The 22,146-nt window shown below is 39.1% G+C and overlaps 1 protein-coding gene across 4 annotated transcripts in view; it reads right to left on the bottom strand.

Annotated features, from left to right (window-relative positions):
• Positions 1–13,598, bottom strand: part of LOC145459225 (uncharacterized) — a 44,075-nt gene extending 30,477 nt beyond the window's left edge. For all 4 annotated transcript variants that reach the window (XM_080337862.1, XM_080337864.1, XM_080337865.1 and 1 more), the window contains exons 1-18: positions 13,446–13,598; positions 12,970–13,232; positions 12,752–12,811; positions 12,615–12,683; positions 11,633–11,941; positions 10,782–10,841; positions 10,674–10,724; positions 9,483–9,743; positions 7,537–7,596; positions 7,382–7,459; positions 6,743–6,913; positions 5,754–5,813; positions 5,642–5,692; positions 4,628–4,885; positions 3,915–3,974; positions 3,787–3,855; positions 1,020–1,274; positions 45–104 (exon numbers count right to left, since the gene is read on the bottom strand). In XM_080337862.1, the coding sequence (XP_080193988.1) occupies positions 45–104; positions 1,020–1,274; positions 3,787–3,855; positions 3,915–3,974; positions 4,628–4,885; positions 5,642–5,692; positions 5,754–5,813; positions 6,743–6,913; positions 7,382–7,459; positions 7,537–7,596; positions 9,483–9,743; positions 10,674–10,724; positions 10,782–10,841; positions 11,633–11,941; positions 12,615–12,683; positions 12,752–12,811; positions 12,970–13,232; positions 13,446–13,485 (2,235 nt within the window). In that variant the 5' untranslated portion in view covers positions 13,486–13,598. The remainder of the gene's footprint in view (positions 1–44; positions 105–1,019; positions 1,275–3,786; positions 3,856–3,914; positions 3,975–4,627; positions 4,886–5,641; positions 5,693–5,753; positions 5,814–6,742; positions 6,914–7,381; positions 7,460–7,536; positions 7,597–9,482; positions 9,744–10,673; positions 10,725–10,781; positions 10,842–11,632; positions 11,942–12,614; positions 12,684–12,751; positions 12,812–12,969; positions 13,233–13,445) is intronic.
• Positions 13,599–22,146: the final 8,548 nt, after the last annotated feature.

The following is a 22,146-nucleotide window of genomic DNA, read 5'->3' as shown; positions in this document are numbered from 1 at the left end:
CGGAAGCTACATTATTCTACACACATAAATTACCACATGCTTACCACCATGTCCGTAAGGTGTTTGTAGATAACGTCAAAGTTGTTTTTGACATTTTCATGGCACTGAAAAGAAACAGAAATTTGTATTACATGCCTACCAGGTAATAATATTTTGCAGGCAGCACCAGAAAAACCATCCAAACGCGAATGAAAATTATCGTATTCCAAATATGGAGAGCAGCAAGTTGGAAGTCATAAGACTAGTGTTACTTTCACAGGCAGATATAGCCATGTCTCCCGTTCAAAGATAACATGGGACTACTAATTTTTGATTAGCGCCTGTAAAAATGGCATACGGAGAATTCGGAAACGGACCAGCACCAGAGGTAATGCTGTAAATTTCTATTTAATTGAAGGTAGAACAGTGGTTCTAAACCTTGTCGCCAGCGCCCCCCGGGGGGCGGGGGGTGTTTGTGATTTTGGATGTGGTGGAAACTTCGACCTCTACCCCATCGTCGTTAGTACAACCCTTAAAATATGGGGGCAGGGCTGTTGGAAAAACCTTTTCTTCAAATTTTACTGGCAACATGATAAAATTGATAGGTTGGTTGAAAAAAGCGCTGCACACCAATTTCGGCTCAATTCCAACCATTAGAAGCAAATTTTCTGCAGTAGAAAAATTTCGATTCATTCTATAAAATTGTTAGGCTGTCAGTAGAGATGATCCACACCAAATTCGGCTCAATTCCAACCACTAGAAGCGAAGTTATTGCAGAAGAAAAATTTCTAATTCTATGATTCTATAATAAATATAATCGAAGAGTTAGCCACCGTATATACTATTTTATTCGAATCCAAATTTTTCTACTGCGATAACTTCGCTTGGATCAGATCACGAAAATTACTCAAAAGGGGCGTTGGAGGAAAAAAGGTTCAGAACCACTGAGGAAGAAGCAGCGATTTCCAAGACATGTCGTAACTAGCAAGTAGAAAATAAAACGCCTGAAAAAACATCAGGAAACAACACTTATTACTTACTGCATCACGAAAAGCTGTGAGCGGAATGCCTTCGCAAAACGCCTCCATCGCTGTCCTGACTTCAGTTGACTGGGCGCCATCTTTCAACCAATCCTGCAGAACGCCGATCTCGGCTTTACACAGAACGCAGAGGTTGTCGCCTTCCACCGTGGGCACACTCCAAGCGGTTGCCCTGCACTTTTCCAGTTTGTTACATCTCACCGCAGAGGTGTAGTCGGCACAGGCGTTCTCGTCATGGCAAGACGCAGACGCATCCTTGAGAAATAGCAGGAATACGGTGTACACTAAGATATGCATAGTACTATTGCTATTTGGCGCTTGAAAAAGAAAGATATCGTGTATCAATAGCGATGACAAGCCTGCCATTTATCCAATTGAAAATATAGGCCTACATAATTGAAATAAACAAATCTTTTCGGCTGACACTGGTCACGTGAAGTCGTCAGCAACCAGTAGATAAATTGGAGAGATATTAATATATCAATAGTTGCATCACCAAATATGATGTCACTAGCATAAGAATACCAATAATCCCCGCATTATATGTTAATATACCATAACATTCTGTACGTGGGACCCAAAAAGTCTTTAGGTAAAAACAAATTAGACTGTAATGCCGGTAAGGTAGTCTTAATCCAGCTATTATTTAGTTTAGTAGGCCTACCGTCAGCCATCTATCCATAGACTACACAAGTATGGCCGTATGCCGGTGGTTTGATTGGCATTTTTAATTCAACAGTTTAAACCTATTTACTTAGTTTGACAAAGGGGGAAACCTGGAAGAGTTTCTGAAATGATTCCTATTAATCAACTTAGGCCAGCTCTCAAAGGGTTTAAAATATTTTGTACTCAATAACAGGTTTGATGCAGATCCCAATCCAAAGCCTAACATCTTAACACGCCCAAAACATTGCATAAAATACCATCAACAAACTTCTGAAATTCACAAATTAACATGTGCTTCCAGGCTGGTAGGTCTAACATGCAACATGAGATATGAGATTTTAGCCTAAGATTATAGACTCCTGCATTATTAGGTATAAGCAAATCCAAGATATCAGTATCAGTTCATTACAAATTTTAACCGACTAATACACTACAAGATTGGGATACAATGAAAAGATGTGAACGTGTCTTCGAAAGTCCTGAATAACATGTTTCTTCAACTACTATACGTATTTCTTCAGCATAACACCAAAGTTAGAACGCACCATCCATAGATTAAAATTTCTGAATATGATAGCGCCTTTCATAAGATGATAACTGACAAACAACACAGGCCTTCATAAAACGACAACTGCATCTCCTTACCAACACCTACACAGTTTCACAAAATAAAGGACAATGCACGCAAGTGCTACTCAGACTTCATACAGGCTACAATAAACTAGAGCCAACACAAGAGAGGTTCCACTCCATATGACCAAACAGAGCATGTAGGTCGTTTGACATCGAATCTACCGCCAACACAATTTATAATCTGCTACTCTCAGATGACCAGTTACAGATACCAGTCATTGTAAGCAGAACGAAAAAAGACACACCTTTGTACATCATGTGATAAAGAAGAGATTTGATTTCGTGAAACTGGACAACACAGGATATGACCACAACTGTGCTGATTCAAGGAAACGGCAAATGCCGCTAACTTATCTAGTTCGCAACAACTCCTAACCTATGCAATCAATGACTAAACTGCTACAGACTATCATACATTTAAGGCAAAATCAAACAATTAAGGCAAAATCAAATAGAAGTTTCTGGCATATGAAGAATTATAAGTGATAGAATGATTTGGAAATCCCAGGTGATGTTCTAAATTCCGTAATCCTCACTCAGCTGTTGAGAGAAACCTATTATATTAAACAAACCACAGGCAGCCTGCTGTGAACTTGTACAAACTCATTTTGTGCATAATAGGAGAGCGTCTCACGATAACACTCCACACAAATCTTATCGCATTAAGAGCATTTACTTTGAAAGTAGGCCTATGTCAGTTCTAACTGATGATAGACTCACCAAATAACAACTTCAGCCTGACACATTAACTGCTAACAAAATTACATCAACTAAATATTTTGTTGAACTTTGCCAACAAGTCGCAAGCTAATACATCAGAAAACACTCAAACATTACCAAACTTTTCCAAACCTTACATCACAACTGATATAGAACTACAGTAACTGACCAATAAAAAGCAAATATGGGACAGCTGGATCAGCTGGTCAAACAAAGGAATGTGAGGTAAACATCTGGTGGTGAGTTTGAAAAACAAGACACTAAAAATAAGCGGGCTGTGACAAAAATCAGCAGACCTTGACTGAATATTGCATTGATAATTATTAGGTATAGGGCATCCTCGGATTCAACATAATGTGATCAAGGTTGCAGACTTGGACAATCAGATAATTCTAGCTGTCCAATTAAGACTAATTAGAACAAAATGCTGATGATCTGATTCTAATGTAATTTGTGACATTATCTATGCTCTAATTGTAATACTAATCCGACTTTTAGTCTTACTAAACATGCTACAGGAGAACTGTATAGCACGAAACGAGCCAAGCTTGTCGCACAGACATTTGTAATTCTCGTGCTAATGAGGATGAACTAAGATTCATATGAACCGAATTGATTTTTGCGGCATTCCTAATTCGTAACTTCATTCCATTTCAAAAATTCTAATTCAGTAATTCTAATTCTAATCTAATTTGAAAAAACTGAAACTAATCTAATTGTCAAAGTCTGCAAGGTTGACATAACTTACTTGTCGCAAGATTGTCTCGGCAGACACTTGATTGCAAAGTTTCAAATATGTACACACGGTGGACGGATCCTGTAAGGAATTAATTTTCAATTTCATCGAGTTGAGATACGACCTTCTGTTTGTCTTACCAACAACGCTGTCAGATCGGCGTAAATGTCTTCGAAATTGTCGTTCACAAGAGAAAGGCACTGTAGAACAAGAAGGCATGAGTTGTTGTCTTGTAGGGTACTTGGTACATCATAATTTTACATAATATTAGTGACAACAGTAAACAAGACATGAGCCATATGGAAATTGGATTTTGTTCATTGTGTGCTGACGTCAAATCAACACTTGCGACTTTGTTAGCCGTTTATCAAAATTAGAAGTCTATTACTTGGATATGCACATTGTAGATTGTACAACTTACTCGCAAGATTTGGAGCGTAGCTTTTGGCACGCAATTTATAAAAGAAAACAACATGAGAAGTTTTTTTCACTAATTCATGTGCAAAATATTCCACACCAGCGACTACCGTTGTCTAAAGAAGCATTACGCAATGATGACTAGTATTTCGGACAATAGTATTTATAGTGGTGATGGCAATATGATTGGTACTCAAAGTAAATTTCTACTCAAGTAGAAGTAGCGATTTGCAAGTAAGTAAAATGTTTTTGAGGCCTTGTTTTGCGTAAATAATGAAAGCCGAAATTGAATTGGAAGTAGCCTAATATCATATTCACTTGAGTCAGTAGAATAAATATATACAATGTATGTTATACATGCTAATTTATTGCTTGTGTCGCAAGACTTTGAAGCAATATTTTGTTGTCACAAGAAAACGTAATTGAGACAGATTACCTCATTCTTGAAGGCAGACAACTTGAGACCGTTGCAGAACGCTGCGAGACCCTGTTTCACTTCTGATTTGGTCGCGTTGTCTGTGATAAAGTCTTGTAAAGCCTTGATCTGTCCTTGACAAAGCCGGCAAATGTTGTCGTCTTGAACCGCGTTCGACCAAACTCCTGTTTTGCATTCGGATAAAACCCCGCATTTTTTCGCGGTGGAAATATCGGCACATCGGTTTTCTTCATTGCAAGTATCTTGTGCTTGAGAAGTCTGAGATTTCAAAAACTGTGTGTGAAAATGTGTGTAAACCAAGCCTGGCTCGCTCCGCACGTTACAGTTCTCATGCAGCATTATCAGGAAAACCAGAAATTACAGTAGAATCGAAATTAGGACCCAGAAACATTTTACTAATTACATTAGAATTAGATTATAAATCGGCATTTGGCTCTAATCAATTCAATTAGACAATCAGAATTATGTAGTATCTCATCAGTTTTACAATTATTATTATACCAATTTCATATTTTATTGCCGGGTACATCTATGTCAAATCAACCAAAAGATAGATTTGGTCTCCATCAAGTTCCAGATTTTTGCAGAAATTTTGGTTTAAATATTGTGAAGTATATCTTGGTGAATCTCAACTTATTTTAAATGAATTACATACGTAGTTTTCAAGTTATCATATGATAAGAACAGACTCCTTTTGCTCATTGAACCGTGAAATTAAAGGGGCTTTTTTAAGCAGATTAGAAATGGTCCGAAAATGAGCTTTTTTGACCTTTAAAAGTCGATCACGTTGTCATGTTGTATGAATTGATCTATTCTATCATGTGAGTGACAATTGATGGTTTTTGGAGAACGGCCCCAGCAAGTTAAACTCAAGTTTAAGGTCACCCAAGTCTTTCAGCAACAGGCCTACTGTGTTGAATATGTTATGCGTTCAAAATCAGTCATGTTGTACCTTTGCATGTGTCTAATTGGTGATCTATAAAATTGAACTCAAAATCCATTTTGGAGTCTCACCTGTTTGGACGCAGCACATATCTTCATCTTTTTACACAGAGCATCAGGATCCTGCAATACCAGAGAATGGAGTCAATTTGCTTCGGATTAGCACAAAACTGCCAAGTCATACCGTCATGGCTATCAAATCGTCGTAGATCTCGTCAAAATGTTCGCTGACCATCGATTGACACTGTAACAGGACATGGCTGGGGTAAAAATACCGGTAAGTACTTGCAACACACAACCACTGATGACGTATTCGTACAGACACACCAAATAGCTGCAACATTACATCAGTAGGTGTACGAAAAACATATGGCGGAACTCAATAATGGCTAGTTTTTTTTCAGATGCGTAAAATGACTCGACACTAGGACGGACAAGGCCGACATTTCTTTGTAACTTCGAAGAATAATAAAGTCACCACATTAATGGTGTTTCGTCTATCAGTCCTGATACTTGGAAAATAGGACCAGAAACTGTTAGGACTGAGGAAAATTACGATATTACGAATGCGAGCCGTTCTATATCAGTCGAGCGGAGTCGAAAAAAGTGGGTTGAACCGGGTTGGACTCAAAACTGAACAGTGAACACAATGACTTGGGCTCGAGTCACAACACTATCACTCAGACTCGACCGTCTACTCACTGACTTGGACTCGGTGCTGAATTGAAAACGACCCGACTTGACTCGAGTCAAAACTATAAAATTGAGATGATTGACTTATGACTCGGAACCTTGTGACTTGGTTTACAACCCTGCATTATATTTCTCAATAATGGCTTGACAATTCAGTGCAAAGTTGCTTAGGTTCGTCATAACTACCATGAAATAATTAATAAAATAATAAAAATATAATATTAATAATAATAAAAAATAAAACTATATACAAAATGCGGTAAAGCGGTATGGTATTCGCAAAAGCAATACATATTTATTGTTCAGTTAGTCACAGTTAGTGGAAGACTTGGCATTTTTATTTCTTTCCTGTTCTTTAAATGCAGGTTCTAATGTGAGTAAGGTTCGCATTCAAACGGCGGTCAGCCATTTGAATAGCATTTGATGTAATTCATAATGTAAAGTTGCGTAACACAGAATGGAGAAAATGACAATGTCCACCTCTTGCCGGAACGCAGACAGCTTGATGTCGTCGCAAAATTGCTCTAATTTAGTCTCGACCGCCTGTTTCGTTGGCGCGCTTTTCATCCAATCCTGAAAAGCCTTCATTTGTCCTTTACAAAACTTGCATCCGGCGCTGTCATCCTCAGAATCATAAGACATGACAACACTCTGAAATACATTACGTTAAGGCCGTAAAATCTCATGGAAGTGATCAAAGTAATTGTGTATACGAAATGATTAATCACCAATGTGTGCTCTGAGATTTATTACCTCTTCCAATCCTGTGACATTATCTGCCATCAGGCGCACAAAACACATTTACGTCTGATGCATGGGATAATCAAAAGGTGTTGCTATCATACCTATTAAATTTCACTCTGTAACAGTCATAAGCTACTGGGAAATCGACAAACCAGATTGGTCATGCCAACCGAAGGAGTTTGCGTGTTATATAAAAATACTACATTGGGTTAAAGCCATCTGTTCGTGTCAATTATTTCAGGCTGAGACATGTCACACGCAATCATCAAGAATCGTATTGATTGATACTACGTGTCAAAGAGCATACACTGCAGGTATAGATCGATCATTAATTTTACGGAGGAAATTATATGAATATACTACAACAATCCATACCAAAAAAGCATCTGCAAATGTGTTTACATCATCCTCATTGCGACAGAGAAAGAGTGATCGACACACAACAGAAGAGTTCTGGAAAAACACAAATGGAATATTCAAAGGTTAGATACCCAGGTGTTGAAATATATGATATGAAATACTACACTTACCAAGTAGCTCATGATATCGTGATAGATTCTTTCGAAGTTGTGGAGCACTGTCGTCTGACACTGGAGATCATATAAATATAAAGCGATAAATCATACATCCAGAATTCAACGAAGGGACTAACACGTAGGCCTATTGAAGATATGAACATTCAATTTCCACATTTAAAAGTATATTCTGTCAATAAGGACCATACTCATCAACTATCTCATATTTGAGATAAAACAACCATAGAAGCTTGGACCTTGTGTATACATCAATCCATCTTGCCACTTAACTGTACAAGACAGTATAAACATGGAGACCAATTAATAGATGGTTATTTACGGCACCATATCGAATCCAGTCTTATAGGAATTATTTTACAGCCACATAACAGCATATTGCTGAACAGCAACTACTGAAACACGAATAAATCAAGCTCATAAATTGTCATCTTGATCATTATCAATAACAATTCAAAACCTATGTCTTTTAAAATGAATTTGAAATCAAATTCAATGCTGCTTTCCAAAATTAGTTAGCAGCCTTCATCAATAGAACACTCTATTCCAGTGGTTCTCAACCTTTTTGTCTTCGCGGACCCCTTTCGGACCGTTACGACCCCCGCGGACCCCCAGAAAGTTTTAGTTCAGAGTTAGCTCAATTATCGCGCATTCGTCTTCTGATCTCATGGCTGTAGGCTCAGTGATAAACAGCAGCAAAATGACTTTTCTTGCAAATAATCCATGTAGAGATTGTGTCAACTGACTTTTATTATTTCAAAGCGAATTCTGCAATTGCGTTTCTTGAAATACGTGGTCTCGTCTTGGGAATCAGCGCCTTCAATAGGATATTAGCGAGTACCGAAAATCCATTTCAACAATATAGGTGGTGGCGAATGTAATGATAACGCGTTACGCTTTAGACGACACATAATTGCAACAAATATGGCAACCAACATTGACAGACATTTTTTTAATGAACATATAATGTCAAGCGTAGTCATTTCTATCTAGCACAGCTTTTTTAGACACGCCCCCTTATGATCGTGAAAAATTTCGCGGCCACTTATCGTCATATCACAAAATGAAACCAGAGTGCTAGCAATCGCAACTTGCAGTTTGATGGCATGGAAGGTTGTAACTGTTGATGAGAGTGTTCTCAAATACGAAATTCGGACTATACACCGGGCAACAACCATGAATTGGAGGTAAACCGCGTGGAGCGAGAAACAACTTTCAGTTGGAGGCAGCTTCGCGCCCCCTTCAGATGCTTTCACGCCCCCCAAGAGGGGTGCCCCTTTCAGTTTGAGAACCACCGATCTAAGTAGCTTATCTTGACGTTATTTCGGAAAAAATGGTTTTATATGTCGCAGGGGAAATGGATCTTTGTAAACATTTCCTCAACACCTTACTCATCCAACTTTTTTCCACAATCCCCGCAACAAAACATCTCTAAACAGGAAAATGTTGCGTCCGTAGGCTGGTGGCAATTTAGCAATCAAAATGAGTCTGCGTGGTAGGATATTTCATCTCAGACTGCCATTCGGTTGATGTGAGCTATGCAGTATTAATAGTAATGAAGCGTAACTGACTCGTGATTTTCCAAATTTAAAAACAATAAAAATCAGCTTATCAACTATCTTGAGGCTTCGCGGACCCCCTGAAAATGCTTCGCGGACCCCCTGAAAATGCTTCGCGGACCCCCGGTTGAGAACCACTGCTCTATTCCTTAATCCTGCAAGGAATAACATAGAAATTACTTGAAAACTAAATGATACTACGATTCTAAACAGCAATAACCAAAACCAATCAGGTTCCACCTTGATCTTTATCAATAACAAATCAAAACTTACGTTCTTCAGAATCAATTTATATCCTGTTTTCCAAAATAAGTTAGTAGAATTCGTCAATGGATTATTCCTCTCATTACTGTTGCAATATCTAGATTTCATTCAAGCTCCTACCTTGAATTTTAAACTTTGCCACGGTATAAGTTTGCATATGATAAGTAATTCGCCTTCGACATGCTCTCTCGTGGTGTTGGAGTCGAGAAAATCGCGCAGTTTATCGACGTCGTCCATGCAGCGCTGGCACAAATTGTTTTCCTGCACCGGAGCGTTCCAAACGACGTACTGGCAATAATTGAGGGTGTTGCATTGCGCGGCTGATGCATAATCCAGACAAGCGTGCTGGCCGTCGAGTTCACATGAAGATGGGGCCTTAAACTGAAACGGCAGTGGTACTAAAATTCACAACATATATTGTAATATATCCCATGTTGGAACGTGATAAATAAAGTACATTAGGGATGGAAATGAATATGAATGACATGGAAAGTTGAAATATGCACAAAGAATATAATGCCAGTTCTGGATCGTATTTTACTGCTCAGTGTATAAAGTCACCCTCAAGTCCAGAGTTGCCCCGGTTTACGGTATCTAATTTGTGAAATGTTACCATACTCTAATTTTAATTCTAAAAATTGTTTTGCTTTAATTCTAATATCATTTGGAAACGTTAAAAATATTCTTGCTGTCCAACTCTGATGAATTAAAATTCACTACAGTAATTGCTTCGTTGATATGAGTCAATGATGGCAACCATTAAATGTAGCCACAGCTATCCTACCGCTAATACTTCCACCTATTTTCACAGTTACATTAAGATTGCCACTCACTAATTTTATCATCTACTTTCGCCGTATGTCATATGCACATTCATTTTGCATATCAAATTTGCTCTTATACCGTAGTTACCAGAGGTGGTCAAAGTAGTCACCGTCGCTACTCAAGTAGAAGTAGATGTAACGCCGGAATTTCTACTCAAGTAGAAGTAACGGTTCACAAGTAAGTAAGTTAAGTAGTTATTCCATGCCTATTTTTGCCTAAGAAACTGAAAACTGTCAAGTAGAAGTAGAAGTAGTCGAAAGCATAACTACTTAATAAGTAGTGCGAGCAGGAAAAATCTACTTCAAGTACTTCAAAAAGTAGAAGTACTTCGTTATTGACCACCTCTGGTAGTTACTGCAATATCTTGTTTTATAAGGAAGCATGCAGTCACGACCCATGATAGATAAGTCATAGGCGTTAGTTTCCTAGTCAGATACAGCAAACAATCATGAATACGATACTGCGTACAAGCTAAGTATTACGTACCTGTAATGCCGGCTTACATAGTCCTAAGGCAGAGCATACTATGTCCGCGTCCTGAAACAAAATACAGAATGTATCCACAGAACACAGCAAAATTATTGACACACTCACCAGGTAGACCACTAGTTCATTGTATATAGCGTCAAAGTCAGCAATCACGGCGTTATGACACTGAAACGATATTTGCAAATGTAAAGTAGGTTATTTTAAAAGGATAAGCCATAGAGAATATAAAGAACGTGTTCGCGGCAGACAACTTGGAAAACAAAAAATAAATCCGACTTAAACATTGCCAGGACTGAGCGGTGTGCACCCATGCAGGCCATGCTAGTTACTTACCTTAACTGTTCAAGAAACCCTTTGTTTCGTACAAACAAATTTGAAGTAAAATATTAAGCCGCTACAGTACTGCTATATCCTGATTCCCGCTACAGCGAATTCACAAGATTTGCCTCACAACGTGAAGTTGTGAAGACCGTTTATACATTGCCGCTCGTGCGCACATTAGTGCAGTAATCTTGCTTTCTAGCATTACGTTTTTCTACAGCTGTATTTGGGATTGTATACATACAATCTAATAAATCTTCTGCTGGAATAGTCTGTCCGTAATCCCACATCAGAATCAGCAGACGAGACTTATTAGGCAAACGTAGGCCTACTATTAAATTAGATCATACTTCAAGGTTGTGTCATGGTTCTACTAACAGATTAGAGTGGAAATAATAGATATTGGATCAAAGTGAAAAATTTCGGACGTAAGAAAGTTTACAGAGCCCTTATTAGACATTTAATGGATAATTCTCCAGACGTCAAGATGTTCATTCCACTTCTTCACTAGTTGTTGATTGCCCTTGACATGTGTCAGCCGAGAATATTCACGTTTATTTCAATATAAATATATTATTCAAGTTCACTCGACTATAATGGTATCTTGCGGTAGGCGCACACGAATATGATCTCACCTTTTGCTGCAGAATCTGTATCGGAATTCGGTCACAAAACATGAGCAGTTCCTTCTTAATCTCACTTTTCGTTTGATTACTCGCAACCCAGTCGTGAATCATCTTCATTTCGGCTTTGCATTCGGCACAGATATTATCTGCCTTGACTGGCGTAGACCACACGTACTGCTTGCACATGTCGACAACGCCACATTTGGATGCTGTGCTATAGTCGGAGCACTTCTCCGCAGTGAAGCATATGTCTTCTTCGATTTTTACAGGCCCTGGAAGCCAGAGCGGGCCGAGATTCAGTCTCTGCTTCATTTGTTCCTGTATTCAAAAACGGAATCACTAGTCGGTATATAAGATTGGTTTGGGCACAGCAGAAAAGAGGAATCCAGAGTAGTCAAAGTAGTTAGCCTGCGTAAATTGTAAAAGTATTGTTGGAAAATTCTGCTCAATTACAAGTAGGAAAAAAAGGTCGGATAAGTGCTCAGGCCCGACATTTACAAATGTAGATTTGGCGAGGGATTCTAGTTGTTAAATAAATCCAAAACTTTTTTCTCTCAAAGCAATGCCTCAATAGGTTAGAATTTGGCCAAAATTGGCGTGCATAATATTTTTCTACTGCAATAACTTCGCTTCTAGTGGCTGGAATTGATCCAAATTTGGTGTGCGCATCATCTTTACTGACAGCCAATAAATTTATGGTTGACAGAAAAATTTGAAATTTTTTTTATAAATAAATCCAAATTTTTCTACTACAGGAATTTCGCTTCTACTGGTTGGAATTGCGCCAAATTTGGTGTGCAGCGTTTTTTAGGTAACCTAACAATTTTATCAAGTAGCCAGTAAATTCGACTTCTGTCAAATAGAAGTAGTACGGTATTATTGACTGTCACAAAAATACAACTGGAGTTCTGGCAAATGGGGAGGCAGGAACCAAAATAGGACTGATAGTATCCTAAATAGCGGAATGCTGGTACATATTCATATATCTTACCACCACCAATTCTGTGTGACGAGCAGAGTCTTGGCATATATGTAAAGCTCTGCAGATGACATTCGGATCCTGCAAAAATGAAAGGAAAAGAATTCCAAATGACAAGGCACAAAAATTAAAATCCTAGCTGATCTCACCAATTTTGAAACTATGTCGTCGTAGATTTTGTCGAAGTTTTCGCCAATCAATGTACGGCACTGTAATAAGAGATGTTGTTTATAAGACATTTGAAGAGACTCTTGGAGGTACAGAGCTTCAATATATAATGTAATACATAATGTTGAAAATATTTTTCAATTGAATAAAAGAGATATATGTGATAGAACGAGCAAGGTGTATATAAAACGAAACTTACTTCATTCCTTCCTGAAGCAAATGGACAAGCTCTACACAGGGCAAGGAGATCATACTTTACAAAATCTTTCGTCGTCTTCGCGCTTATAAACTTTTGCAGGTTTCCGATATTGGTTTTGCATGTTTTACATAGCTTCGACTCGGAAGCTAGGCTTTTACTCCAGATGTTAATTTTGCAGTACTCTGTGAGTTGACAAGTTTCAGCCGATGAGTAGTCTCTACATGCATTTCTTGAATCAGGGACACAAGTCGCAGCTGCATTCACTGAAATTGAATTGACATAGGCGGTTGAATCAGTCTTCATATAAGGATTATACATTCACAAACACAGTCCTACATGAATAATGTCCACCAACACCAAATTAGCACAACCTGATATAAGATTTTCACAGAAGACAACTGCATGCACATAAATAAAAAGGCATGGGAGTTATCAGGGACAATTAGATATTGTGGAATTCAGATCAGTGAACTTACCAATATACAGAAGCGCTAATAAACATATTCGAACATCCATGGTGCAAAGTATTTGCACAATTGTATCATGTGCAAAACCAAGGTGTAGGAAAAATTATAATATCTGAAAAAGCAACAATCTTTATGAATTCAGTAAAGCTTTAGTGGATTTCAACACACTGCAATATCATAAGAACGACATACAGACTGCTCATTACTTGCAATTTATGCAGTAAATCGTACACTCTTGCATGTTACATGCAAGTTCGATGGTATAATTTTCAAGTGTTGTGGTACTGGAACAGTGGAACGTGGGACCGTACTGTAGCCTACCGTGCGGAGTTAAGTGAATACATCGACGCTCGACCAACAGTAAACCTTGAATAAATAGTTCAAATGAACATATATTATGTAATAGTAAATACAGTAATAATGCATTATACAATGCTAACAATGGATGAAAAGCAAAATGTGGGTATGTGCAAACACCCGTCCAATCTAATGAATAACGACTATAACACAATGTAGAAACTGTGGTAGTCGGGTTGCGAGGCGTGAGATCGTGACCGTGAAAAAAAATCATGCACACTCTGACCATAGCAATTTACAACGTATAGCTACGTTGTAAATTGCTATGCTCTAACACTTGTACAACACATCCAGCATACACAACTGAAAACTGAAATGACATTTAAATCTAGAACAATTTATTTTCTAAAATGAATTAGTGATCGATCTTTAAGACGAAAGACTGCTTAGAAATTAGCTCCTAAACTCGTTGAGAATGCCTACATTACATTGGCTGGCGTAGTGGAAACTGACAAAAACAAGTGCTTTAGCACGGGCAACTCTAAACGGCGGAACGAGCGGACTGCGGAACTGGCGGAACTTGCGATACTAAACAGCGGACCGAGCGGAACTGCGGACCGAGCGGACCATAACAAAATAGCTCAATACTAGACGGCGGACCGCGGAACATGTAATACTAAACGGCGGACGGAGCGGAACTGCGGACCGGCGGACTATCACAACATTTGCAATGTAAACGACGAACCGCGGATCAGGCGCATCTCGTAATTTTCTCAAGTGTTTTATTCCTGGACTTTGTTGAAGCTTATATCTTGTTGAAAATTTTGTCAAGTAATTTTATTTTGTCAAGTAATGTAATTCTTCAACGTCTAGTTATGAGTTATGACACAATTTTACTTTATTCCATGTCGTTTTGTAATTTATATGTTTTGTATTTCTAAGATGTATTAACTTTTGTTGGTCATGACATTGTAATCTGTTGACACCGGACCACAGTGTCAGTTCTATGATAGAACTTCTATTACCAATTTCATCATTTCAAAAGACTACAATACAATGAAAAGATAGGAAGTTGTCGAATGGACTGGGATCAGTTGTAATCAGTTTACACCAGAATACACAGATCAACGGTACTTCATCTGATGTGCCCGCTGGAAAATTAAGTCATTTTAAACTAAGGGTGTCTTCATACTGACTTTCGGTAACATTCTATCCGGTAAACATTTACCGAAATCACTCAATACGAACGTAACCACTCTGGTGTGAACGTAATATTCTCCGTAAATATTTTCGAAATATGTGCAATATGAACGCAGTGGCGCCGTACTCATTTCACCAAACTGTCAATCATTTCATGCTTTTCGAAAGCTCGCCGTTCATATTGACTGATTTTTACGGTACCGGTACTGAGTCATGACGGTACCGGTACTGCTGGTGTCTTTCAGGGACGACATGTGATGTAAGCTGTGAGCATGACACTTGATGTTAGTCATTATTATTTTGGTTACTCATGAAATTATTTTATTTATACAACAAAATGGCTAGCAATGATAATGTTCAGCAGTGGTACATGAGAATGGGATTCATTCGCATCCTCAAAATGATTTTGAATTCTTCGCGAATTGATTTATTGAGCTTCGTGATAGTTTTCAAATAATATTATACACCTTTCCCTCACCATTTTGAAACTACAATACGTTACAAGAAACCACTCTGCAGTGTACAAGAAGTATATAATTACGATAACCGGTGTATGGAATCAGATCTTTACTGAGATTAGTAGCGCCGACGCCCTACATCAAGTCATCTCTTGGTTGGGTGACCTTCTCAAAGTTTGTTCTACCTTTATCCATCCTTTCCAAAAGGCAATATATTATATCGACTTGGCGCTACGACACTACCAGAAATCGCAACCCCGTAGCTGTAACACTCTGTAACACCTCCAGTCGGTAGTTTCGTAACACTAGGAAGCCATGTTCACACTGAAGCAAATTTACGATATATTTACCGTAAGAGAGGTCAATGTGAATGAAAGTATTTCGAAAACCACCTTCTGTGGGCGTCTTCACACTGGAGTTTCCGAACCGATTCCGAAACAGTTACCGTAACTAACACTGTTCACACTGCGTATTATTTACCGAAATAGTTACGAAAACAGTTTTGTTCATACTGAAGGTGATTTTCGAAATACTTTCATTCACATTAAGCTCTCTTACGGTAAATATATCGTAAATTTGCTTCAGTGTGAACATGGCTTGGTAGTGTTACCAGCGTGTACTCAAAGGTGGTGTGGACACTCGGAAAATCACGTGACTGTCACACCCTGATACCTTTGACGAGATTGTTATTGTCGATCCGTCTGCAACAGTAATTAAAGGCAAAGTCGCTATTGCTCTTCGTTGATTTTAACTATGTTCCATATCGAGTTGGGTGACAGAATTTCGTATGGTATATTTTGATGCTGTCATCTTGCGCTGTACCAAGTTTCAAGACTATCGCTTTATGACTAGCGTAGTTATTTTGCTGTCGAAGTCGAGTATCGAGGAAATCAACGCGCACCGATATATTGTCGACTTTGATAACGGAATTACTATGCTAATCGTTGAGTGACGATACTGAAACTTACTGCGAAGCTGCATAACACAACCAAGATATACCATGCCAAATTTCGTCATCCATCTCGGTACGGAACACTTTCAAAACTCACATATATCAATATCAAATTTTGCGAAAATTCCATTAAGCGATAGGCGCATTACATCAGCGCACGCGAACCCTTGATACTCGACTTTGATAACGTACTTACTACTGTAATTATTGGGTCACAGCCTTAACGCTTCGTACAGTGTTAGATGCCATCATGAAGATATGTAGTACGAAATTTTGCTATCCATCGCCGTATAGAACACAATCAAAATCTACACATACCAATACTGTTTTTCGTGAAAAATCCGTTAGCGGTAGGCTGAAGGTCAGATGATTGCATCTTACACTGAACCAATTTTTGAGGGTGTGACTCGGTGATCAGGGTAGTAATTTCGTTATCATAGTCGAGTATATCAAGTACATCGCTGACCTCCCATCTAGCCTACCGCATGACAGATTTTTCACAAAAACCGAAATTGCTATAATGCTATATGTAGGTTTTGAATGTGTTTTATTCCGCGGTGGATAACAAAATATCGTATTATATATCCTGATGGAGACATCTAGCACTGTATCGAGTTTTAAGGCTGTGACTCAATTATTACGGTAGCAATTTCGTTATCAAAGTCGCGTATGTCAGGGTGCGCGCTGATTTGGCATTCAGCCTGCCGCATAGCAGATTTTTCGAAAAGCCAGTATTGGTATGTGTACAATTTAAATGTATTTTATTCGGCGATGGATAATGAAATTTCGTATTGTATATCTTGATGAAGGAATCTAACACTGTACCAAGTTTCAAGGGTGTGACTCTATAATTACAGAAGTAAGTACGTTATCAAATTCTAGTATCCAGGGTCTGCGTGCGCTCATTTGGCATTGAGCCTATACCGCATAAATGAATTTTCGCAAAATTTGATATTGGTATATGTGAATTTTGAAAGTGTTCCATACCGAGATGGATGACGAAATTTGGCATGGTATATCTTGGTTGTGTTATGCAGCTTCGCAGTAAGTTTCAGTATCGTCACTCAACGATTAGCATAGTAATTCCGTTATCAAAGTCGACAATATATCGGTGCGCATTGATTTCCTCGATACTCGACTTCGACGGCGAAATAACTACGCTAGTCATAAAGCGATAGTCTTGAAACTTGGTACAGCGCAAGATGACAGCATCAAAATATACCATACGAAATTCTGTCACCCAACTCGATATGGAACATAGTTAAAATCAACGAAGAGCAATAGCGACTTTGCCTTTAATTACTGTTGCAGACGGATCGACAATAACAATCTCGTCAAAGGTATCAGGGTGTGACAGTCACGTGATTTTCCGAGTGTCCACACCACCTTTGAGTACACGCTGGTTACAGAGCGTTACAGCTACGAGGTTGCGATTCGGATTCTGGGTAGTGTCGTAGCGCCAAGTATATGTAATATACTGCCTCATGGAAAGGATGGATAAAGCAAATTGTCTGTCTTTGAGAAGGCCACCCGACCAAGAGATGGCTTGATGTAGGGTGCAGGCACAACTAATCCCAGTAAAGATCCGATGCCATACACCGGTGATCGTAAATATATACTTCTTGTATAATTCAGAGTGGTTTTTTGTAAGGTAACGTATTGTAATTTTGAAATGGTGAGGGAAAGGTGTATAATATTATTTGAAACTATCACGAAGCTCAAAAATATCAATTCATGAAGAATTCAAAATCATTTTGAGGATGCAACTGAATCCCCCTCTCATATGCACCACTGCTGAACATTATCATTGCTAGCCATTCTGTTGTATAAATAGAATAATTCCATGAGTATAACCAAAATAATAATGACTAACATCAAGTGTCGTGATCACAGCTCACATCACCTGTCGTCCTTAAAAGACACCAGCAGTACCGGTACCTTCAGGACTCAGTACCGGTACCGTAAGTCAATATGAACGGAGAGTTTTCGAAACGCACGAAATGATTGACAGTTGGGTTAAATGAGTACGGCGCCACCTACGTTCATATTGCACATATTTCGAAAACATTTACGGAGAATATTACGTTCACACCAGAGGGGTTACGTTCGTATTGAGTGATTTCGATAAATGTTTACCGGATAGAATGTTACCGAAACTCAGTATGAAGACAAAATTGTTTTCGTAAATTATAGGCAGTGTGAACAGTGTTAGTTACGGTAACTGTTTCGGAATCGGTTCGGAAACTCCAGTGTGAAGACGCCCTAAGACTATGAGAACCATAGAAGATGTTGACCAGCGTAGTCAGGTGACATCCATAATCTGACATACCTTCAAGCACAGATTTCATGAGCCGTTCGCAGTTTCACTTTACGTTCAGTTCGCATGGCTTAATCTTTGAGACAGGCGGGGTAGATAGCGTAGTGGTAACGATAAGCGCCACCAATTTGACGGACCTGGTTCGATTACCGTCGGGGGTTTATCTGGGCTCACAAGCACTCACAAGGAATGGAAAGAACTAGTAGAAAGGGCCGCGGCTTCAAAAATATCAACACCGAAAAGAACTGTGACACCGGCCACTCTAGGCCGAGCGAGGTGGATGTTGGAGTAAAGGATCGCTACTGATGCGTGTCGTTCGACATCCTCCTATCTATCTGTTCATGACATCGCATTGTGTCTTATCGCATTGTACATTGTGTGTAACTTGTTCAGATCAAAAATATAACCCAACGATATTATATTAAGCATATTCATTATTTATCTTCGTCTGCTATGACATTGTTCAGTCAGTCCACGATATGCGTCTGTGTAATCTGTCGTCTGACCCGTCGATTTCATCACTGGGATTTGTATAGGAAGTTATAATTAGGTTTTCCCTTACCAAATTATAGTGTTCGAGCAAAAAAACTACTTTCTACATGGTAGAAAGTAAACAGTTCGTATTTTAACTTTAAATTAATCAGTTAATTTGGATATAGTCCAGAAACGTATAACCACTAGAAGAGTGAGCAGATGAAAACCTACTGGCATGTTCAAAAATAAAAAGTACTTTCCTTATTTAGCTAGATATAGACTAAGAGCACCATCACCGACGTGATGGAAACATCTATCGTAAAGAGAGCATCAGAGTTAGCTAGTTACTTTTCATTATAATTAGCCTACTACTCAAGCAGAAACATAGAAATTTCCCATCGATCAGAGATAGTCGATATATATACCAGGGGTGGCCAACCTGCGGCCGTAGAAGGAAATTTGTGCATCCGTGGACACGTAATTAATTCAATTATTATGTGTAGGCGACCGCCCACATGCAATTTTGATTTACGAATTGACTCCCGATTTCTTGAGAGATTTCAATAAATCTTGAAATTTTCTTCGCGCTGCGCGCGATTCAATGTGACTTCAATTTTCGATTTTAATATAGTAGCGCTCTTTGCAATCAGAACCCCACCGCACAGATGCGAACAGCAGAGTAAAATGATTGATGCGCCTTATATAGAAATACCAACTCGGAATCGTGAGATCCTCCCTATACCGACAGTCAAGAAATAACAGCATGCAAAAAAGTGACCAATATAACAAATGCGAACAGCAGGGGAAAAGTGCGCCTCATATAGAAATACCAACTCGGAACCGTGTGTTCCTCCCTATACCGATAATCCTGATGGGAGGTCAAGAAATAACAGAATGCAATTTTCCTAAATTTTCGAAAACACCCCTCCATCAACTCTACATGTGAATCTGATCACATGGACTGAGAAATGATAAATCTTTGATAGTAATATGTAAAACTACCAATATTATTGATGAAATTCATCAGTGAATCTGAAAAAAATTTCGCGCTCGGCGCGACTATGGTCGGTCGCATACCATTACCAGTGACCATGCACTCGCAATTCCGGTGCGTATAGTAAGCCTATATGATCAAATATATAAGTCCGGAGTGCACCGGAAATGGACATAGACAGCTTAACATGTTTATTTGGCGTCCAGCTAGTTAATTCATTACCACAATGCCGTGGAATGCGGCCGTAGGCTACATGAGTAGTCAAAATGCGACCGTGAATGGCATGGCCACCCCTGATATATACCACGTCTGTGTAGTGTTAGTAGAGTGCTGCATTGCAACCAGGACATCATGTCTGGGGTATGTTTAGAGTGTGTTGGTACCAGTGTTGGGATCAAGTCACTATACCTTCGAGTCACGAGTCATTTCGAGTCATTGCACATTTTGGCTCGAGTCAAGTCAAGTCAATCCATTTTCAAAGGTGACTCGAGTCAAATCGAGTCAAGTCAAGTCAAGTCACGAGTCAAGTCACATTTCAAGTCAAGTTGCCTTTTCGAAGTATGTATGAGGCATGATTACGTCATTCCAATTTCCTAGCTGTCTGAAATACAGTTTGAGTGGTGATTGTTTCCGAACCGCGATGAACGATTATAGAGTTGAATATACACGCAAGAAGGCGCTGTATCACTCACATATACGTAGAACTGTTAAACTACGTAATTGCCAAGCCCAAGTTGATAGTTATAACAGCCAAAATAGAGAATATAGAGAAACGAATTGATAATATGCAATAGATTACCCATTTAAAATAGATAGGATACAATTCGAGCTTGCGCCAATGGTTGATGACTGAATAAACTATATTCGAATTCAATTTCAATTCAACAATAGGTTCATTGGTTAACGTAAGAACAGAGAACGGAAATATACATTTTGCTATTTTAATACTTTACTACCAGAGTTACGACAACGTAAGCTGTAAGCATCGATCACTTCGTTTGCGGTCAATTTATTTGTAAGAGAACAATCCAGGCTCAGTGAAACGCACGATCATTGAATGATTGGTCGCTCTCACGGTTTACACCAGCGTTACGCGAACAATCCGAACATATGCAAGATGCAGTGATTGTTATCGACACCGATTGCTTGATGACTTGAAATTGACTCGTGAATTTTGCTCCGAGTCACGAGTCAATCATCATCATTGGTTTATTAGCAATTTTATCAGTTCAATACACCACAAAAAATGCGCTACAATGAAAAGAAAGGAAGATGTCGAAGCGACTAGGAGTTGTCTATGGAATCGGACACCCACCTTGGCCTAGGCGATGTAAAGAGGAGGCATGCACACTGAATGAAAGTAAAGAAGATAGTATAGAAAAAGGAAGCGACAAGAAATAGGGCGTCATGTCATGGGAAGCGAGATCGATCGATAATCTTGAGGATGGACTGTATCCACATTTCTGATACTCCGCGTCAAGTCAAGTCATTTTAGCAAAGTGACTCGAGTCAAGTCAAGTCATGCGAAAAGGGTGACTCGAGTCTGACTCGAGTCAAGTCATGACTCGAGTCATCCCAACACTGGTTGGTACTGTGTTGCAACCTGGACATCATGTCTGGGGTATGTTTGGTGTGTGTTGGTACTGTGTTGCAGCCCGGACATAATGTCCGGGGAATGTTTGTGGTTTGTTCGTACCGTGTTACAATCCGGACATCATGTCTGGGGTATGTTTGAGGTGTGTTCGTACTGCATTGCAACCTGGACATCAAGTCTGGGGTATGTTTGGGGTGTGTTGGTACAATGTTGCCACACTTGAAGACACGCCATAGTTACCTAGACAAGATGTCCTTATGTTCGGTATGCTCCTAACTGCTCAAAATGAAAGGCCAGGGATATCTAAAATTCCCTGGAAAGGCACCCTTTGAGAAATAAGGAGTACTGTGGCATTTGCGAGTTGCGCCTGATCCGTGGTCCGCTGTTTACATTGTGGTCTTTGTAGTAGTCCGCTCGGTCCGCA

Source organism: Botryllus schlosseri, chromosome 16 (genome assembly GCF_051294905.1).
Source record: "Botryllus schlosseri isolate E-star chromosome 16, Bs_hap1, whole genome shotgun sequence".
Taxonomy (NCBI): Eukaryota; Metazoa; Chordata; class Ascidiacea; order Stolidobranchia; family Styelidae; genus Botryllus; species Botryllus schlosseri.
This window is presented reverse-complemented; position numbering and strand designations above follow the sequence as displayed.